Genomic DNA, 22,104 nt, shown 5'->3' with positions numbered 1-22,104 from the left:
AAGTTTCAAGAATATTGTAAAGATAGTTGCAAACGGCGAAGGTGCAGAGAAGGTTCATGAGATTCAACGTATAAGCTTTGAACTGGAGCGGTACGGAAAGCCCCAGTGCAGAGTCGAATCCTTGGTGATGAATGGGGTCCAGCATCTTTAAGGCCGAGGGTCTGGCAGAGCCATAGACCATTGATCCATAGTTGAGTTTTGATCGAATAAGAGCACGATATACCTTTAACATTGAACATCGATCTGCTCCTCAAGTGGTAGAAGAGAGGACACGGAGGATGTTCAGTGCTCTTGTGCATTTGACCCGAAGCTGCTTTAAGTGTGCTATAAAGGTCAGCTTATGGTCAAAGATAAGCCCCAAGAACTTGGTCTCAGGGACCACTGGCAGCGAAACTTCACCGATATGAAGTTCAGGATCAGGGTGAATACCCCGTTGGCGGCATAAGTGCATCCATACGGTTTTAGAGAGAGAGAAATTAAAGCCATTTGCCATAGTCCACTTCAGTACATGATTGAGGGCAGTTTGTAGTTGCTGCTCAATATATCTCATGTTCGACGACTGACATGAGATGTGAAAGTCGTTGACATATAGCCCAATATGAGAGGGAGTTGTTCAGTGATGGCATTTATCTTTATACTGAAAAGTGTGACACTCAAAACACAGCCTTGAGGGACTCTAAGTTCCTGTACAAAAGAACGGGAAAGTGTCGAACCCACACGAACTTGGAATCTCAAGTCCAGTAAAAAATTTTCAATAAACATGGGTAAATGGCCACGTAACCCATATGTATAGAGGACTCGCAAAACGCCATACCTCCATGTTGTGTCGTAAGCCTTCTCAATGTCAAAGAATATTGATACAAGATGTTGGCGTTTGAGAAATACTTCTCTGATTGATATTTCAAGATGAATTAGGTGGTCTGTGGTGAAGTGCTGTTGTCGGAACCCACACTGGGTGGGCGAGAGGAGGCTGTTTGATTCGAGGAACCAAACAAGACGAGCATTAACCATCCTTTCTAAAGTCTTACAGAGACAGCACGTCAAAGCAATTGGACGGTAGTTTGAAAGTATCTTGGGATCTTTCCCTGGCTTAGAGAAAGGTAAAATAATAGCCTGGCGCCAGGCATCAGGAAAAACATTCTCCTGCCAGATCCGGTTAAAGACAATCAGAAAGACATTAAGAGAAGCAGGAGATAGATGGTGCAGCATGTTATAATGAACATCATGAGTTCCAACAGATGTACTGGCAGACCGATGAGGGGCCATTTTCAGTTCCACCAGTGTAAAGGGACAATTGTAGTCAAAGAGACAGTCAGTTTGAAAGGAAAGAGGTGAACACTCTGCCCAAGTCTTGATGGCCAAGAAGGTGGAGGAACAAGCAGAAGTGCTTGATACCCAGCAAAAGCTTTCACCTAGAGTATCGGCTATGTTTCTGACATCAGCTACCTCTTGACTATCAGAGAGTAAGATGGAGAGGGGGACAGAATTGTAGTGCCCACTGACCTTTCAAATCTTATCCCATTTGACTTTGGAACTGGTGGTAGAAGATATGCTGGTTGTGCACTTAATCCAAGATTCCTTCTGGCCTTAAAGTCTTACCCATCGAGCATGTGCATGGGCCCACTGGAAAGTGATGCAGTTCAAGAGTGTGGGATATCTACGAAAAGTATCCCAGGCTCGTTTTTGAGCCTTCCGTGCTAAGTGGCAAGCAGGATTCCACCACGGACGAGGATTTCGTGGAAAACGTGTTGAGGTTTTAGGAATACACTGAGCAGCTGCTTGTATAATACAGCCAGTTACTGCTGCCACACAGTCGTCTATTGATGGCTCATTTACAATGGCAGGATCAAGTTCTGCGAGAGCAGTGAAACTGGACCAGTCTACCTGATCCAGCTTCCACCGGGGCACGTGGGTAGGGTGGCATCGACCACGGCCAGTCTCTCTCAAAAGGATAGGAAAATGATCACTGCTTGGTGAATTACTGTCAACCCTCCATGAAAAATGGGAGAATAATAAAGGGGAGCAAACCGAGAGATCAATAGCGGTAAAGGACTGACTAGGTGCATGAAAATAAGTGGAAGAACCAGTATTGAAAAGAGAAAGATTGTGATCAGAGAGTATACGCTCTACAGAGCGACCCCTCCCATCAATAACAGCACTTCCCCAGAGAGGATGATGTCCATTAAAGTCCCCCAGGATTAGAAATGGAGACAGCAACTGTTCAACGAGAGCATCAAGGTCTGATTGATCATATGTCCCTCCAGGTGACAGGTTAGGAGAACAAACAGTGATGGTATGACCCAAGGAAACACGGATGGCTATGGCCTCCAAGGGTGTGTTGAGTGACAAAGACAGGGTGGGCACATGCTGATCAACCAACAGTGCCACCCCTCCATGTACTCGTCCATCACACAACCTGTCATTTCTGTACAGAGAAAACTGCCAAATGGTGACTGTATCAGCAGGTTTGAGAAATGTTTCTTGTAAGGAAAGACAAACAGGAAGCAATCAGTGTTTTGATATCATCCAGATTAGAACGTAAACCTCGACAGTTCCATTGTATCAAAGTGGCCATTTTTAATGACGAGTAGGTGAAGTGGCTGGAGAACCCTTCTGTTTACGACCATGTCTTTTTTCCTTACTGTCCTTATTTGAAGGAGGTCTATCAACCTCCATGGAACCTGCCCTGGGTCGAGTTGGCAGGTCTTTGTTATTGGAATGGGATTCCAGTGACTGAGGATGAGAATGAATGACTGTTTTGCCTCTTGGGGTGGGAGAAAAAGATGTATCAGAAGAAATGCCTGTATTTGAAACTGAAAGATGTGGATCTTGAGGTTTGTTGGAATGTATGGGAGGAACAGAGATGGGTGTGGAAGTCGATTCATCAACCTTTTTAACCATGGAGGTCAAAAGGCTTTTCATTTGTTTTGAAAACGATTCCCTTGGAAGCACAGAGAGATCTGTCTGCACTCCCACTGTAGTTGTGGAATGAAGTGCAGCAGCATATGTCCGAGATGGAGTGGTGGGCAGCAATTTCCGAGTCTCAGGATAACTAATGTTAAAGAGTAGTTTTCAAATGCTGCACCTCTTTTTCCTCCAACCATTTTGGGCAAGAACAAAAGTAGGAGGGGTGAGAACCATTGCAGTTGATGCAATGTGAGTCCATGTCACATTCATAGGCAACATGGTCCTTGTCCCCAAAATGAGCACATGTCAGGGAACCACGAAATGATGTCTTTGAGTGGCCGAATCTCTGACATTGGAAACATCGGAGAGGGTTTGGAATGTATGGCCGTACCTGCAAATGAGATAACCTGCCTTGATGGTGGCAGGTGCATGTGATGAAGTAAATGTCAAAACGAGGGTATTTGTTGGCAGTGTAACTCCATCTTTGCGAGTGGAGATGTACCTCACTGCAGAAACTCCTTGAGTGGAGAGACCAGCGAGAATCTCTGACTCGGGGACGTTCTTCAAATCCCTCTCAACAATAACTCCTCGTGATGAATTCAAAGTAGCATGAGGTGTAACCTCAATAGATATATCCCCAATTGCCTTTGAATTCAAGAGGAGTTCACTGTGTTGGGATGTGGATGTTTCCAAATCAAAGCTTCTTTACTGACTTTGGAGAGCCAGCAAGTCCCTCTAGTCCCTTCTGAATAAAAAAAGGGGGACAATTGTCCTAAAGGTTTTTCCGAAAGAGAATGTAATATAAGAAAATGAGGTACATGTGTTACAGATGTTGAAGATTGCTGTTCAGAGTCTTCAAGACATGGTCACTTACCCACTGACTGTTTTTTCACTATTTTATTTAAATTTTTTGAAGGAGGATCCATAGGAAAAAAGAAAAATTTCAGTACCCACTGACCCCACCCACCATGGAGCCCTACAAGGGGACACACTACAAAGTCATGCAAGGACAATGCAGCAATGCCAGTGTTTCGTGAGCACTATACCCAAACACCAGCATCAGGCACAATATCCACAACACCCGTTGAGAACTTCCAACACTGGTACTTGGTTGACTCTAGCCAAGTGGATCAGCCGACCGACCCAAGGGGAGCCACCCAAAGGCTGCCTGTCTACAGGAATTCAAGGCCAAATTGGTATGTTAGGGTTGGACCCCTCAACCACCAGGATCCTCTCCTCCCCTTCATGGGTCGCCACGCACGGCAAACACGTGGAGTGGATGTTTAGATCCCAGAGAAGGTAACCAGACAGAACAAAACCTTCCCTGGGAGGTCCCCTCACCACGTACAGTAATCCACACCGAGGGGTCATGTATCAGCCCCTAAATAGTCTCCCATCATGTTTTTGTTATATGCTCCTTGGTAGCAGCATTCAAAGTCCAGTATATCTTGGTGGAAGTGCTCACTTGCTTCTCTGAGTATGCTCCCATGTTCTCTTTGAATTTATCAAGATGATCATCAAAGATATGGACTTTCAGGGACATCCTGCAGCTCATTTTGCCATATTTCTTCACCAAAGTCTCAAACAGTTCCACATAATTTTTGGCCTTGTGATTGCCCAAGCCCCAAACCACTGCAACAAAGCTGCTCCAAGTTGTTTTTTTCCTTCTCACTGAGCTTCTTGGGGAATTCTGTGCACTCCAGGATCTTCTTCATTTGTGGTTCAATGAAGACACCAGCTTTGACCTTTGCCTCAGACAACTTAGGGAAAAAGTCTTGAATGTATTTGAAGGCTGCAGACTCCTTATCAAGAGTTGTGACAAATTGTTTCATAAGACCCAATTTCATGTATAATGGTGGAAACACCTTCTGGAGGTCCACTAGTGGCTCACACTTGACATTGTGCCTTCCGATAGAGAACTTGGTCTGTTGTGGCCAGCGCTTCTTGTTGTAGTGCGCTGCAATGTCCCTGCCGTCCCAAAGGCAAAGATAACAAGGAAACTTGGTAAATCCACCTTAGAAACCCATCAGGAATGCCACCATTTTGAAGTCTTCGATAACCTCCTAGCCATTCTCATCATACTTCAAGGCTTCTAGCAAGGTCTTGATGCTGTTGTATTCCTCTTTCACAAAGTACTTTTTGCTCTTGTCTTGATAAATTGGCCACATACATAGCAGAATGCTTGCAGCTTCCTGATGCCATCTCTGATAAAATCAGATCTATGTGTTCACTTAGGCAGCTAGAACTAAAGTGGTGAGCCCCTGTATATATATATATATATATATATATATATATTACTGTGGAAAGTTCTAGAAAATTCTTGTAAGTTCAAGAAAATTCTCTATCAGCTACTCAGCACTGAATCTACCTGAAATGTTCTGGAAAATGGGTAAATTTGAAAATTTCATTACCCAAGTCACAAAACCAAAGTTTGAAGAGAAAAACAGGTCTTTTCTATTTACTTTAGGCATAAGCAATTGGGAAATAACACTTTCTGCCCATGAATAAGAAAAAGTAAAAATTTTATTACATAGTATTATCAGCATATGTGGCTGAAATTGTGTAAAATGAAGGGTTATAATAAACTGGTGCACTCTTAAAAATTTTATCAATGCTTAGGGAGTAAATTAAGGTTGAAATAGCTTTGCATAGGAGGAGGAGGTAGCATTTCAGAAAATGTTGGTAATTCTCCCTGATGTTTACTGTTGCATATTTATATCCAATAGAAAGAGAAGACTAATTTATTAAACTGCATATAATGCTAGCTTGTTCTGATAATAGCTTTTGAATTATTTTCTATATAGGTTTCAATGGTGCTATTGTCAAGTGTACCTCACACATGATAAAAAAGATTATCTTAATGGAATTATTAATCTGTTAGAAAACTAGTTAAATTATAATAGTTATAAGCTATTGTAATCTTTGTGTAGGACATTATTTTGTGTTCTAGATTTATTATTTGAAGAAAATAACCCTACCAATATTAGGGTTAGTTTTTATTGAGACTTCAAGGATAAAATATACAAACTCACAATTAAGTACTAAATTTCTTTGCTTTTTCTGTATTTCTTATATATATTATTATGAAAGTAACTAAAATGTAAAGGTTAGAAAGAGTAAATAAGAAAACAAAAAATTAAATAAAAAGTATTAATGATACACACAAGCTGCAAGAGGTTACATAATTCGATATCCTGTTCACTGTAACTTGAGCTGTGTGCTCACAACACTGGGTGGTTAGCTGTTTAACAGACATAAATTGGTACAGGGCTAAGACTGTTTAGTATAAATATATAGAATTTTCTTTTACAATATATACATTCTGGAAAGACAAAAGGGTAGAACAAATTCCATATTATTTCTTTGGTGCTTACCAAGTTGTTTAAAAGCTTGTACAGTATTACAGTAAATAAAATATAAAGTATCAATGAAAAAAAAACACTTTTGATACAGATTTAGAAGATCCTAAAGATTACATAAATGAAATATCAAAACTGAAAGATAATAAGATGTATTTTTGTTATTAACATAAATATCACCTTGCACTCAGACTGACTAAAGCAAATTCACAGACAGATCTTTAATAAAAATTCTTCATTAAAATTTCTGATTTTTTTATGTACAATATACTAGAAATGCTTGATAAAAACTTGCAAAATTTTGTGAAGATAAGCAAACAGAGTAACAGAATTTATAGTAAACATTAATTCTCCAGTATGGATGAAGTCCAATCGATCAACCTATGCACTTACAGTTAACTTATCAATCCCCCAGTTAATTTTATAAACTTCAACACAATCATGAGAAAATAAGAAATCTTAACCTACCTTCATAAGATAACCTTTCTACCTCTAGAGTCATCTGAGTAGCCTTTCTCTAAACCCTTTCCATTAAGTTAAATATTTTTAGATAAGAATACAAAAAGAAAGAAAAAAAGAAAAAGAAAAAAGTGCATAGCATTTCAAATAAAGTCTGACTAGTAGATTCTATAGAGATAATAAACTCTTTGGTGCATTCACTTCAAGAGAGATGGTATAGGTCTACTCTACAGGAGGTCAACAAGGTATCTGTTACAAAATGGTACTGGATAGTGAATAAATGAGTCCAAAAAACAAAGATACTAAGGATGAAAATTAATAATCTTCATTATGTCAAAAATATGTGTGTGTTTGAATGTACTTGCTGTTATTAAACAAGAGACAGTTGTTTCTACTGTATTCTATATTTTCAACTTATCAGACTGAAATAATCTACCAGACTCTTAAATTCAACATTCATATGTAACATCAAATTTATCCAGAGTGACCAGTCATTCTCATTCAAGCATACATAAGTTTGTAATCTCATGACACTGAAACTATCTTTGAAGGACATTAGCTGTCAAGCTTCTTGCACACAAGCAGAATAGGTATTATCTTCAGAAAATAAAAAAAAAGAATAAAGATAATTAAAACAAAATGATTTGATGACTTCCCCAACCATGTTATATGAAAACTGTACATGTACAAAATATAACAGAACATGAGGGCTCTTCCCCTCTACTTCATATTTGTTCTCAAAAAATGTTATAATTTTCCTACACTTAAAATGTATTTCCTAAAGGTAGTTATTCCCACTCACCACAACAATTCTTATTCATTTCTGCAATCTATTTGCGGAGCAAACAACAAGTGTATCAACTCTGAACCACAACACTGGGGTAGTGCACTTAAGACAAATTGAGTGAGAAATTAGAGACACATTGAACATGTGCAAAGAGTTACGTTGATTGATTCAGTTCTAAATTCAAAACTCAACTGCTGAGAACCGACATCCATGCAAGTTAGGATGAAAGATCTCAATTACAAGCAATATGTGATGATATATGTGATTAGTTTTGATCTAAACTCAAAACTCAACTACTGGGAACTGACATCCATGTGGGGGTAGGATGAAGATCCCAACTGAAACAAGAGGAAGGTGAACCCTACATGTTGACTGATTTAATTTTAAGTCCAAAACTCAACTGTTAAAAACCAACTTCTTCATGGGGATAGGCTGAGGGATCCAAATCATCATGTTGACTCACTCCAAAGCTACAACATCCCCTCAGACAAACCTGGGCAGAATGGAACACCCAATTGGAGGGCATGTTCATCTACACTTGCAGAACACTCAACTGGAGTCTTTATTCTTTATATTGTGTATCTCATTCAGGAGGATACTCTATGGTTCACTCCCCCAAAAGCTTGAAACTCAAAAGTGGAAAAAAAAAAAAGAAAAGGGGGAAGTAGCAGCGAAGAATCCAAGTGCAATGGGTGACCAGTAAAAAGAACGAACTGCAATTTTGACATCTCAATATTATTTTTTTATGTATCACACTGGAGAATGTCACATCATCTAGCACCAGAACACCACCACCCTACTCTCAACTGAATGGTTTTATAATAATTTCTATTTATTTTGTACTTCTCTTAACATATTAAAGTGATGCTTCCACTGTCCACCACTCCAGCAGCTTGGAACTGCAAAGTGATAAGGACTCTCAAACTCCATGAGGAGAAAGAGGAAGTAAAATGTGTGGTCCAGAGGAATGGTAATACCCCAGACAATGTAATGGAGGCCACAAAACACTATTTTTTAGAAGCAGAACATAACACTACATTCAATATCAGACATGGCAGGGAAGAACAGCTGTGCTCCTCTTCTTTACCCAGGTAGTCCATGGGTGGATACAGTCCAAGATGGGCACACTGTATGGTAAGGATAAATCTACAAGTGCAGCGTGTTATGTGGCCATAGAATTATAACATGCAAGTTAACATGGCTTGAAAGAGTAGATTTGAGCAGTTAAAAAATAACTTGATCAGGCACCACTTACCACAGTGTGTGATCCTAACAATGAGCATGAACAAAAGAGAAAAGGACCCCAGAAAAGGAAAAATAAGAAGAAAAAAAACTCACCCAATCAAAGTCTCACTGAATTCTGATATTTTAGAATGGCTATAGGTGCAAAACAATAACCCGAAGAAGAAAAGCTCAATGCAATGAAAATAATGAGAAATGAACATATATAGGGGTAAGGTGTCAAATTGCATAAGAAAGCACTCAGAACAACATATAGGAGAAAGACAATAAAGAGAAATATGCCAACCAATGAGGTGCCAAGCCCAAATGGTTAAGGAGGAAGAGCACGAACAGAGGACAATTACCAAGGAAGAAAGGGTGCAGGAACATATACCACAGAAGAAAGCTTTGCAGACAAGATAACAAAGAACAGCATATACAGGACATAGAAATCTATCCATATCAGGACAAACAAGGAAAAAGGTGTGAAGACTAAATGAAGGAGTCATCCTCATGATCCATCAAAGTGTGAGAAAGAAAAAAGAAGACATGGAGAAGAATAAAGAATATGTAAAATACTGATGGCAAATAAACAACCAACATCAACAAACAAAAAAAGGAAGGAAGGAAGACATAAGAGAAGGTGAAAAAAGAAGCACTGAGAAAGTGGTTCAAATGTAGGTAATGTGAAGCACAGCAGGGTCACATTAATATCCCTATTCAAAAGGGCAGTCTGTTGTGGCAGAAATCCAGAAGAAACACATCCACAAGTAAAGTGTAGGAGAGGTAAATACCAGTGGGATTAGAGAAAATGAAAGACATGGGACAGAACTGCTCAAATATCTGACGAAAATCTAATCAAAAGTCAAGAGATGAAATATGCTTGAAAAACGTAGAGTAGGTTGATCAGGGGAATTCCCTGCACCAAGAAACCAATGATAGAAAATTGCATTTGCATTAAGAAACTCCCATGTAAGAAGGACAAATGAAACAAGCCAGAAAATGAGACTAATTATTGAGAGAAGTTAAATCATATCACCAATGACCAGAAGAAAGCCAACCATGAAGACGGTTGGTTGGTTGATTTAGTGTTTTATGGCACAAAGCAGCTGGGCTATCTGCTCCAAATATTCGATATAAAGTTAAAAGTAAATTTAGTAAAATTCATAAAAGGAAAATAAGGTAAAACAAAGTTTAAAAAAACATATAAATAGCATAAAACCAATGTTTACATCTAGTCCACAACGTCAAGAGATAAACTACAGTAATTCAAGTTGTAAAGAACTTTCTGTAGCGTAACTGTAATAATCATAACTCACCAGGAAGACTAACAGGTAAGTACAAAAACCACCGTCAGCCACATGAAGTCAGCCTTTCCAGTCCTGATTTTGAGTTACTTAATGTTATGGCCAGTTTTTAATTTCAAATCGAACTAGATGAACTGTGATTTTCAAAAGGGAGCCACATCAAAAAAAATGTAATGTATAAATTAAAAAACTTAAATGGCATAAAAGATTAATGGTCTTTAAAAACTAAAAACATTACCAAGGTGGACAGTGTCACCATCACCAATAAAACTGTCTAATGTTATGGAAAAACCTTGGGACAGAACACTTGTAAAATGGTGCCGTCTTTGTGAATCGTAACAATGAAAAGAAAGTAAATTGTGGCTTATTGTGATCTGAGTGTTACCCAAACTACACACTGGTGCACCAGTTCCAGATAAAAGAAAACAATGAGTTAAAAACAGTGACCAATGCATAGTCTAGTAAGAACTTCCTCTTTCTGATCCTTACAGAAGCAAGACAGCCAAAGTCCAATATAGGGTTTTATTTGGAAAAAGCTTGTTGTTGCATTGCTCACTCCACATCAACTGCCAGGTGGCACGGAGCCGAGCCTTGAATACAGGACCATAGTCCATGTATGGGACAGGCACAGCGATGATAGTGCCAGAGCAGATAGACTTAGCTGCAGGGTTGGCGAGCTCATTCCCGAGAATACCAATGTGGCCTGGTATCCAGAAAAACTAAAGAGAAGTAGAAGTTAAAGAGTATTGGGCCAGTTGGTTTTGAATATCAGCAAGAACAGAGTGTGAACCAACGTGAAGTGATTCCAGGGCCAGTAGAGAACTAAGAGTGTTAATATAAATCGTGCAGTTCGAGTACTGCTTAGCTTCTATGTGATCCAGGGCAAGAGAAATGGCATACAGCTCAGCAGTGAACACAGAAGCTGTCGAGGGGTTTCTGCGTGCAACCACCAAACCACAACAAACCATGGCAGAGCCCACACAGTAACCTGATTTCAAACCATATGTATAAAAAGGAATGGAAGGGCAGTTTGAAAGATGTTCAGCAAATGGCAGACAGTATTTCCAATCAGGAGTGTCTACTTTTCTCAGATGACTTAAAGACAGGTCACAATTAGGGACTGTAAGAAGCCATGGTGGGTTAGGCTGACCAGTGGATACAGCAATGTTATCCAAAAACAGACCCAATTCATCTAACTGCACTTGGATACAAAGGCCAAAAGGAGCAATGGCAGACCATCTGTTCTGAAAAAGCATGGCTCATCAAGGAAGGAAAACACAATCCCAGGCGAGATACTTTGGCAGGGAACGAAGTTTCAAAGCATATAGTAAAGACAGTTGGAATCGGCAAAGGTGCAAGGAAGGTTCATGAGACTATGTGTAAGCTGTGAACTGGGAAAGTTTGAAAAGCCTTGATGATGAATAGGGTCTAGCATCTTTAAGGCCGATGGTCTGGCAGAACCCTAGACCAGTGATCCATAGTAGAGTTTTGATCGAATAAGAGCTACATATATCATTAACATAAAACATTGATTCGCTCCCCAAGAGGTGGAAGAGAGGACACGGAGGATGTCCAGTGCTCTTGTCCACTTAACCCGTAGCTGCTTGATGTGTGGTATAAAGGTCAGCTTATGGTTAAAGATAAACCCAAAGAACTTAGTCTCAGAGACCACAGGCAGCACAACTTCACTGATATGAAGTTCAGAATCAAAGTGAATACCCGTTGGTGGCAAAAGTGCATGAAAACGGTTTTAGAGAGAGAGAGAGAAGGTAAAGCCCTTTGCTGTGGTCCACTTCAGTAAACAACTGAGGACAGTCTGTAGCTGCCACTCAATGTACCTCACGTTCGACGACTGACAAGAAATGTGAAACTCATCGACATAGAACACATTTGCAACAGTGAGAGGGATTTCTTCAATGATGGCAATTTTTACACTGAAAAGTGTGACACTCAGAACACAGCCCTGAGGGACTCCAATTTCCTGTAGAAAAGAATGGAAAAGTGTCGAACTCACACGAACTTAGAATCTCCTGTCTATTAAAAAATGTTTAATAAAAATGGGCAAATGGCCACGCAACCCACATATATGGAGGTCTTGCAAAATGCCATACCTCCATGTTGTATCATAAGCCTTCTCAATGTCAAAGAATATTGATACAAGATGTTGTCATTTGAGAAAGGCTTCTCTGCTTGACGTTTCAAGTCGAATCAAGTGGTCCATGGTGGAGCTCTATCATCGGAAACCACACTGGGTGGGTGAGAGGAAATTGATTCAAGGAATCAAACAAAATGAGCACTAACCATCCTCTCTAAGGTCTTACACAGACAGCTCATCACAGCAATTGGGCGGTAGTTTGAAAGAATCTTGGGATCCTTCCTAGGCTTGGAGAAAGGTAGGACAATAGCCTGTTGCCAGGCATCAGGAAAAACATTCTCCTGCCAGATCCGGTTAAAAACAATCAGAAGAATAGCAAGAGAAGCAGGAAATAAATGTTGCAACATCTCATAGTGTATATCATCAGGTCCAACCTATGGACTGCCAGACCGATGAAGGGCCAGTCTGAGTTCCACCAGTGTAAAGGGACGATTATAGTCATAGAGACAATCAGCTTGAAAGGAAAGAGGTGCTTGCTGTACCCAAGTCTTGATGGCTAAGAAAGTGAAAGAAGAAGCAGAAGTGCTAGATACCAGGCAAAAGCTTTCACCTAAAGTATCAGTGATTCTCTGGGTATCAAGTACTTCCTAGCCATCAGAGAGCAAGATGGAGAGGAAAACAGTTATATTGCCCACTGACCTTTTGAATCTTGTCCATATGACTTTGGAATTGGTGGTAGAAGATATGCTGGTTGTGAACTTAATTGAAGATTGCTTCTGGCTTTGACGTCCTACCCATCGAGCATGTGCACTTGCCCACTGGAAAGCAATGTAGGTCAAGAGTGTGGGATATCTATGAAAACTATCCCAGGCTCATTTTTGAGCCTTCCATGCCACGTGGCAGGCGGGATTCCACCATGGATGAGGATATAGTGGAAAATGCATCAAGGTTTAGGAATACATTGAGCAGCTGCTTGTATAATACAGTCAGTTAGTGTTGCCACACAGATCTTCTTGTGATGGCTTACAGACAATGGCAGGATCAAGTTCTGTGAGAGCAGTGAAAGAAGGCCAGTTTGCCTGATCCAGCTTCCATCAGGGCACATTGGTCGGATGGCATTGACCACGGCCAGTCTCTCTCAAGATTATAGGAAAATTACCACTGTTTCGTGATTATCAAACCTCCATGAAAAATGGGAAAATAATGAAGGGGAGCAAATTGAGAGATCAATAGCAGTAAAGGACTGACTAGGTGCATGGAAATAAGTAGAAGAACCAGTATTGAAAAGAGAAAGGTTGTGATCAGAGAGCATATGCCCTACATAGTGACCCCTCCTCTCAATTTCAACACTTCCCCAGAGGGGATGATGTCCACTGAAGTCCCCCAGGATTAAAAATGGAGACGGAAACTGTTCAATGAGAGCCTCAAGGTCTGATTGATCATATGTCTTTCCAGGTGACAAGTTAGGAGAACAAACAGTGATGGTATGATCGATCCAAGAAAACACAGATGGCTATAGCCTTCAAGGGTGTGTTAAGTGGTAAAGACGGGGTGGGCACATGCTGATCAACCAACAGTGCCACTCGTCCATCACACAGTCTGTCATTTCTGTATAAAGAAAACTGCCGAAAGGTGACTGTATCAGCAGGTTTCGGAAATGTTTCCCATACTGAAAGATATACAGGATGACTGAAAAAGGTCGAAACGTTTGCTCCTCTACATTGATAAACATATGATCCAGAAATGAAGCTACTCATCAGGACAAGCCTGATCTTTTCGCCAAGAACAAGATAGAAAATAAGTGTGAAGATGGAAAAAAGGAAGAGTTGGATGAAACACTGACAAAAAAAAAAAGGAGTTAAGGAAAAAGGTAGTGGAGGGGTAAGTTGAAACTGGAGAAGCTAGACAGTAAAGAGCAATCAGAAGAACTTGTACTCAGAGTGATATGAATGATCAAAATAACCTGGTAAAGAAGTCAAATGAGAGGATAAAAATATGGATATTAGCAGGTCCAATCCTGACAGAAAGCATCAACAGCCAGAGCAAGACAATGAGGAACCAGAGACCAAAATAGAGGTAATTTGTGGTTAAGGGACGTAGTAAAGTGATCTCTGTAAGAAATATCCCACTGAAGGCAAAGCCACTGGAAAACAAAAATTGAAAGACAATTTTGTTGGATAGACTTTGTCTGGAAGGGAAAGACAATCCACAACAAGAATGAAAACACTTGGAACATAACAGTGATATATTTGAATATTTTGTTTGGCAGCCAAAAATTAAAATCCAACATATAAAAACATAGGAATCAAGAACAAGTATCACCCTGCTGACTTAAATAAGCAACCACTGTAAAAGTGTTAGAATGAACCAAAGTCCAACTTACAAATGAAAGCTTAAGGGTGTTGATATGATAAGACCTCTTGGCCACAGACCAACACCCCAAAGTCATCAATGTCCAGATCTTTGACTCAGATAGAAGAAATAGTAATGAGTCTTCAAAGAATCCTGCACAAGATTCCACTGGTCAAGATAAGCCCATATAGGAGCATGGCAAAAAGAAGTAAAAGTTGTCATGGAAGATCACATTTCCAAACGTATTAGGTTGTCTAGAAATAAATTTCACTTTTGAATTATGAAGTTTGGAAGAGTACAAACCAGTGTTGCAAAACATGCTTTAATCAAAGTAAATATCATTTGCTTAAACACACTTATGCCAATGTGTAATGATGCTGTTTATGCTGCTACTGAAGAAATCAGAGTTTCTATGATCAACGAGCTCCCTGAAAGCTTCTTCTGCTGCTGCCTGGTTTTGAAAGCATTTGCTGTTCAAAAGTTGTCAAAGTGCTTCAAAAAATGAAAATCTGTAGGGGAGAGGTCTGGGGAACAAGGTGGATGAGGCAGAATCTCAATTCCCAATTTGTTCAATTTTTAGAGGTTAATCCTTGATAGGACTCATAACGCTGATTTTGTTGATCTTCAGTCAGCTCATGTGGAACCCATTTGTTCAACTTTTTCATCTTTCCAATCTCACTCAGGTGGTTGGCAATGCTTGATTTGCTTGTGCCTAGCTTTTGCAAGCTCATGTACTGTTGTGCAAGGATCTGTATCAACTGCTTCCCTTAATGTGGTTTCATCTAAGAATGGCTTCCTTCTACGATCTTCAAGACTTTCATCTCCATGCCCAAACCTTTGGAATCAATGTTGAACTGCATGTTCAGTAACAGATCCATGGCCAAATGCCTAGTTGATGTTCTGTGTAGTTTTGGTAGCTTTTTGTCCAAGTTTGAAGTTGTAGAGGAAAATCAGACAAAAGTCTTTCTTGTCTAGGCTGCCTTGGGGGTTGCAAAACTAACTCTAAGTAAAGTTGAAACAGCAGACAATTAAGACACCTTGCATGTGATAAACACTGGATTAAACCAACCAACTAATGATAAGTTACTCAATGTTCAGCTTCAAAATGTCATCGTGAGAATTCCAACATTTATTTCTGGACAACCTAATAATTGAACCTTGTGAGCAGTAACACTATGAACAACTGAAAGCTCCATGAAATAAAGTCTAACTGAGGTTAGTGTTGAAAAATAACCATTCAATTAGATCAGATATTGGATAAATTGAAAGACTGACTTCTTCAGCTTCATTATTCAGCCAACTTTAGCCATCTCCAGGAGCAGCTGATGAATGTGATGGGCTAACTCCTGTTTAAAACAAGCTAGCAGTAGCCAGTCATCCAAATAATAATGAAAGCGCAACCTCAGGGTATGTAGATGACAAGCAAGTGTTTCGACCATCCAAAACACCTTCAAGGTCAATGCAAGTCCAGAGGATAGTGTAGGGGTGTCAAGAGGCAGGTCTGGTCCCAGAGACAATTATGTCACTGGGCCCCTTTTTGAAGTCTTCATAAATTCATAGGTGTATGAAAAATGTTTCTGGTGGGCAGAAGCCAAATGTGTTGAGAATTTACACGTTTTGGATAAAAAGGTATTTTCTGAGGCAAAGTGATTCCCCACAGTACTCAAGGCCAGGGATAGTGTGTGAAACTAATAAATCACCCTGCAATAAATTAACCTAAGATATGGTTGTGACTACCGAAAAATCAGGATATGCAAATAAGTATTCACAACATCCTTGTATCAAGAAATAAAATTGTGTTTACCAATTCTGTTGGCAAATATCAAATTTAATACATATTGACATTTAATTGACTTCTAAATTCAAATAAATTTCTGGTCATTTGAAATTGTAATACACAATATACATAACAAAATAAATCAGACTCTTCTGAGAAATTACAAGTAATGCCACAAATTGTGGGCTCACATATGAGATGCAAATCAAGGACAAAATTAGTTCTAAATTAAAATTCAAATCTTAATTCAATTTATATTTATTAGTGCTAACAAGATTTGATCATGTCTGATTATTAAGGTTTTCTTGAATCCTCCTTCCTCAAACAACTAGAAAAATATAACAAAATGAATTATTTGAAATTACCAAAATTTTAAATTAGAAGTTAAGAAATTGAGACAAAATTAACTAAAAAAGTGTATTGTTGAAATACTAGTCCAACAAACCAACCAGAGTTGAGTGACACAGACATAAATCCACTTAAAATTACAATAAATTGAGCTTAAAAAAGCCCATATCAAAGCTGAAAAAGAAGATAAAGATTTCAAGACTAAAAAAACAGCATGTCCATATCAAAACTAAAAAAATGGAAAAGAACATACCCATATGAAAACCAAGAAAAAATTACACTGAAAGAAATGGAAATCACTCAACTTTTATCAGCCAAGGCAAAATTACAGCTTTGAACTCAGTTGATATATTAAAGTACTACCATTTAATGAAAATGAAATTGAAAAATAGTTCCAACTAGCTGTTAATCTAACCAATTTTTACCAATAATTATTCTATAAATAGGCTACCTTTGTTACAAGCATTCCTTAAATAATTTCACAGTATATCTGCACTTATTACTAATTTCATTGATAATTCATAGACAAATGCTTGTTTCCTTAGTTCTTGTATTATGATTATATCTTACACGTAATGATACAGTTTATCAATTACATCATGACATGATATAAAATGGAGTTTACTACTCAATCTGTAAGTCATGGTATTTCACGTTTTCAACCAATGTCATTACAGATTGAGTAGTAAACTCCATTTTATATCATGTTATGATGTAAAATATCTACTACTACTCAAATTTACTACTCAATCTGTAAGTCATGGTATTTCACATTTTGAACCAATGTCATTACAAAATCCCTCCTTTACTTTCATAAGTACATAGATAAGCTCAAACTTCATTTCTAACATCTTGCTATTTGAAACATTCATTGCATTTATTCATATATGTACCCATGTATGTAAGAGTGACATTGATCGATATTCTTAAGACTTCATTTTAGATTGCCTTGATACAGGCATAATGCACTATCAGGATACTAAGTAAAGTTATAAATTCCTAGTATTGTGTTGACATTGTTCCAATGGAAAGTTAGTTTGGAGTGATGGGTTGATCTCTTAGCTATGATTTTTAATTGTTTTCAGTAACAATAAATAACTGAACTTACAGAGTGAATCTACTAATTTATATCTCTGGAATTCAAGGTGTGTGAAATTGTTTATTTTCATTATTTAAAAATTCACCAAAATTTCCCTAATACTACAGACTTACTTGAAGATCTATAAAATCATTGTCTGTTCGTGAAAGCTTATGATAACGAACAGAAGAACCACCAGAAACATTTTTCTTCCTCATTGCTTTCAAAGCTTAGACAATCACTTCAAGCCATAGACTGTTGAATACCACAAACAAAATCTGTAAATAATCAACAAGCATAATTTGTTTATAAAACATATTTATACATGATTAAAATTCTTTCATTCCTCCTGTACAGTATTACCTTTTTTTAAAATTTCATTTTAGCATTAAATTAATGCAATGCTTAACGTTTAAAAAATAAATGATTTGTTAGATCTTTGAAACTGAAACAATGTTGTAAATGTTGTTAGTTAAATGCTAACACAGTATCACTTTTCATTAAATTATTTATCAAAATTTTACTTGCATATACCTGTGCTTAATACAATAAGTTTTTCATAATCATATAAAGCAAAAAAAATTATTTACAAATGCAGTTTGATAGTTTTGTTGTTATATTAAAGTGATATAGTTAACAAACAAGCTTTCTGTAAGATTAAAACCTGTAAAAGAAAAATATACTTCAAGATTACATTACACACTGTTAGTATTGTGTGGCTGAACAAATAAAACTTGATCAAGTATGCCTCACATCTCATTTTTATATCTGCCTTTTAAGTTTTAATCAAGAATTAGTTAGTAAAGCAACAACATAAAAAACCTCTAAACTGCTTCAATAAAATACATACTTTTCAAATTTCACAGATTCACTCATTATTCACATTTCCATGTCTATCAAAGAAAATTTCATGCATTCAAGAAAAAAATTTTTTTTTATCATTTTTAATGAAATCATGAATTTCCATACTAACTGTTGAAGGATGCAAAGACAACTACAAAGAAAAATGATTCACATCATTATAAATGATATACATTGTAATACTTTTTAAAAGCATTCTTTCATTCTTAAGTGTGAACAATTTCTTAACTAAACATTCCACACATTTGTACTTTTAGTTCATATTTTTAAAATATTGAAACCTGTTCATTTCTCAAATCATTAAAATCTTATAGTCAACACCTATTAATTGAGATGTCTGAAAATTAATTAAAAGTATTTTTCAAAAACAACAGCTAAACATTTCTAATTATTGGACAAAGTTTCACCATTAACTCCACCAGCACATAAACTTACTTTGGAATTATCTTATAGTAATATGTTATATTAATTAACCTCTTGCAACTACCAACAAATATAAACTTTAAAGTATGTTCACAACGAATGTGCCTTTATAGTTATTAATTTTGAAATGTTTTTGTTTTTAATTCAGCTTCTTTCTATGGTGTTGGCCTTATTTACTTTCTAAAGTAGGCCTAACAAACAAAAACATTAAACCAAGTAAATGCAGTTCTTTACCAAAGACACGAAAGGCTTAGTTAGAAGTTAATTTAAAACTATAAACCAAGCGTGAAATTAATGTTAAAACTATAGAGTAAAAGTAACTAACTGTAATATTACTAGTACCAGAAGCAGTAATATTACTAATACTAGTAACAACACTCCACATGATGATTCATGGTCAAGCAAAAAAGACCAATCTCGAATTTCATGGCTTGGAAACTACCTGTGCTAAAATTTCCACTCAATATCTTGCTGTTTACACTGAGTATTTAAACACAAAATGAAAATTAAATGAGGCTGTGCGATACTTTACTAAGAACACCAAGCATTACAACAAAAACATTATACCCGTGGGTACCAATTCCCGTTTCCTCACTGAGATAGTTGAACTTGATACGATCTCCAATTTTCCGTATTTCTGAACAAATTTCTTAAGGAAAGCAAAATGAGAAAATATCATAACAATTTGTAAAACAGTATATCTTTAATCTATATCTTTACGTTCCAAAATAAAATAACCAATCATACCCAGCTTAACATAACGTAAAATTTAAAAGCAACAATGGACATATAGGTCCACCTAATCCGCTTAAGATAACAAAAACAAGATAAATTGAACACAAGAAACCTAATGTAACCTCAATAACAGAGATCATCAGGCCAACCATGACCTAACAATCATGCATAGTAAGCAACGGATCCAGCTAACATCAGTATATGTGTTCGATTTGAATTTTTCACGCAAAGTTACACAAGAGCTATCTGCGCTAGCCGCCCTTAATATAGCTTTGTTTGTTTGTTTGTTTGTTTTGGAATTTCGCACAAAGCTACTCGAGGGCTATCTGTGCTAGCCGTCCCTAATTTAGCAGTGTAAGACTAGAGGGAAGGCAGCTAGTCATCACCACCCACCGCCAACTCTTGGGCTACTATTTTACCAACGAATAGTGGGATTGACCGTCACATTATACACCCCCACGGCTGGGAGGGCGAGCATGTTTAGCGTGACGCGGGCGCGAACCCGCGACCCTCGGATTACGAGTCACACGCCTTACGCGCTTGGCCATGCCAGGCCGTTCCACTGTCAAAGGTTTGAACATGTTTCTGCAGTATGTCAGGAAACACAGAGGTGTGGTGGACAGAACTATGCAACACAATGTAAGAAAGACAAAGAACAACCAAAATGCTGAAATTGTGATAACAAAACAGAGAAAATTACAAAGGCTGTGGAAATACAAACAAATAAAACAACGAAAATTTGAAATAAAAGTTCAATAACAAAAGGTAATGAAACAACAATCAACAACATCCAACAAAGCAACTGTTTCTAATAACACCCAAGCAAGATAAAGTGACATATGCACAAACACTCAAAACAATAACTAAAACTAACAAAAACATTCCCGAAACACACAGTTGAAACACAAGAAGATGATGATACAACAACAGACTGGCACACTGATGTTTGTTTACATAATCAAAATCATTTTCACAGACTTTATAACAGAATATTCAACACCTACAAAAACAAAAATAGCTGCATAGGTTTGTTAATAAACATTGCAAAGACAACTACAAAGGCAATATATGGAAACAAGAAATCAAGCAATAAAAACACAAATAAACAAAATAAAAAACAAAATACAAACACAAGCTAAACTTCTGTTTCGAACTAACTGAAAAAAACAGAACCCAAACAACTCTGGCCACACTTAAAAACGGACATAACGAAACAAGAAAACACCCCTCGCTGCAAACAACACATAAAAAGCCCAAGCTTTCAAACATTTGCAAAACACACTTAAAACACATCATGAACCAGACATGAATACATATTTTTTATATAAAAGTAAACAACTATCTCACAAATAATACAGAATTATTCAAACTTCCATTAACTGAACCCATTGTAATAGTTTTATTTCAAAAAGGATGCAGTCGCATGCCGTTTTGATTTCGAGAAAGCTTTCGACACTCCATAGCAGCTACAAATTTACAACCACAATGAAACAGAATAAGCGAATATTGCCAAAAGTACAGAATTAAAATTAACACACCCAAAAACAACTAGTTGTTTTCATCAAATTAACCAAATATAAAAAATAACAACCAAATCTATATATGAACTGAACGCTCCTTCAGACTGCTATATCCGCCAAATTTTTAGGACTAACCTACGACTTGAAACTCACATAGATAAACTACGTAAAATATTACAGGCAAAATCTATGCAAGGAGTCTGACTGGAAAAAACAGTTCAGCAACAGCCGACAACACAGTAAAAATGTACAAAACATATGTATAACCTGTAATTAACTATCCAGTTCCAATATAGGTAAATGTAGCACCAAAACTAGTACAAAGTAAATCACAAACCATACAAAATTCACTACTTACAATAGCTTATAAAGTTCCCAGAACAATTTCCTCCAATTTCATGCACAAATACCCAAACAGAAACACTAACAGATAGACTACTACATAGTATCCTAAATTATTTTGATAAAAATTGGAGAAAAATGACTTATTATGTGAACTTTACAGGTACTGCACACACGATGGTGATAGCCCTAAGCATCTCTCCCTGGTGAATAAATACATATACATACACAAAAAGTAAAATACAGGCCACCTAATTACTAGACATTTCAAACATAATATAATCTTAAGTTATTGTAAAAATATTGTAGGATGTTTATGTACGTATTATCAACTTAAAATATGTATAAAATGCTCAAACTACTGGGAGTGTTTGTGAAGAATAGGACTACATGCCAATTAAACGAAGCGAAAGTTTGTTCTATACATCTCATGTTACTTTACTTACCTACATGAAAATGGTCTTGATAAGGATCAGAGCAAATGCGCACAATCAGCTCTGATCCTCGTGAAGTAAATATAATAACACTACTAT

The 22,104-nt window shown here is 37.4% G+C and overlaps 1 protein-coding gene across 8 annotated transcripts in view; it reads right to left on the bottom strand.

Annotated features, from left to right (window-relative positions):
• LOC143253615 (transmembrane protein 230-like) overlaps window positions 1-21,776 on the bottom strand; it is a 32,576-nt gene extending 10,800 nt beyond the window's left edge. Inside the window, exons 1-2 of one of the 8 annotated variants that reach the window (XM_076507740.1) lie at window positions 21,588-21,776; window positions 17,825-17,968 (exon numbers count right to left, since the gene is read on the bottom strand). In XM_076507740.1, the coding sequence (XP_076363855.1) occupies window positions 17,825-17,908 (84 nt within the window). In that variant the 5' untranslated portion in view covers window positions 17,909-17,968; window positions 21,588-21,776. Of the gene's footprint in view, window positions 1-17,824; window positions 17,969-19,208; window positions 19,650-21,587 lie in introns of those variants that run through there. The other 7 variants (XM_076507739.1, XM_076507741.1, XM_076507734.1 and 4 more) reach the window with 7 other exon arrangements.
• Between the last annotated feature and the right edge of the window lie 328 nt (window positions 21,777-22,104).

This window comes from Tachypleus tridentatus, chromosome 6 (assembly GCF_004210375.1).
Source record: "Tachypleus tridentatus isolate NWPU-2018 chromosome 6, ASM421037v1, whole genome shotgun sequence".
NCBI lineage: Eukaryota > Metazoa > Arthropoda > Merostomata > Xiphosura > Limulidae > Tachypleus > Tachypleus tridentatus.
Note: the sequence above shows the minus strand (reverse complement) of the source record. Positions and strands in the feature narration are given on the sequence as shown.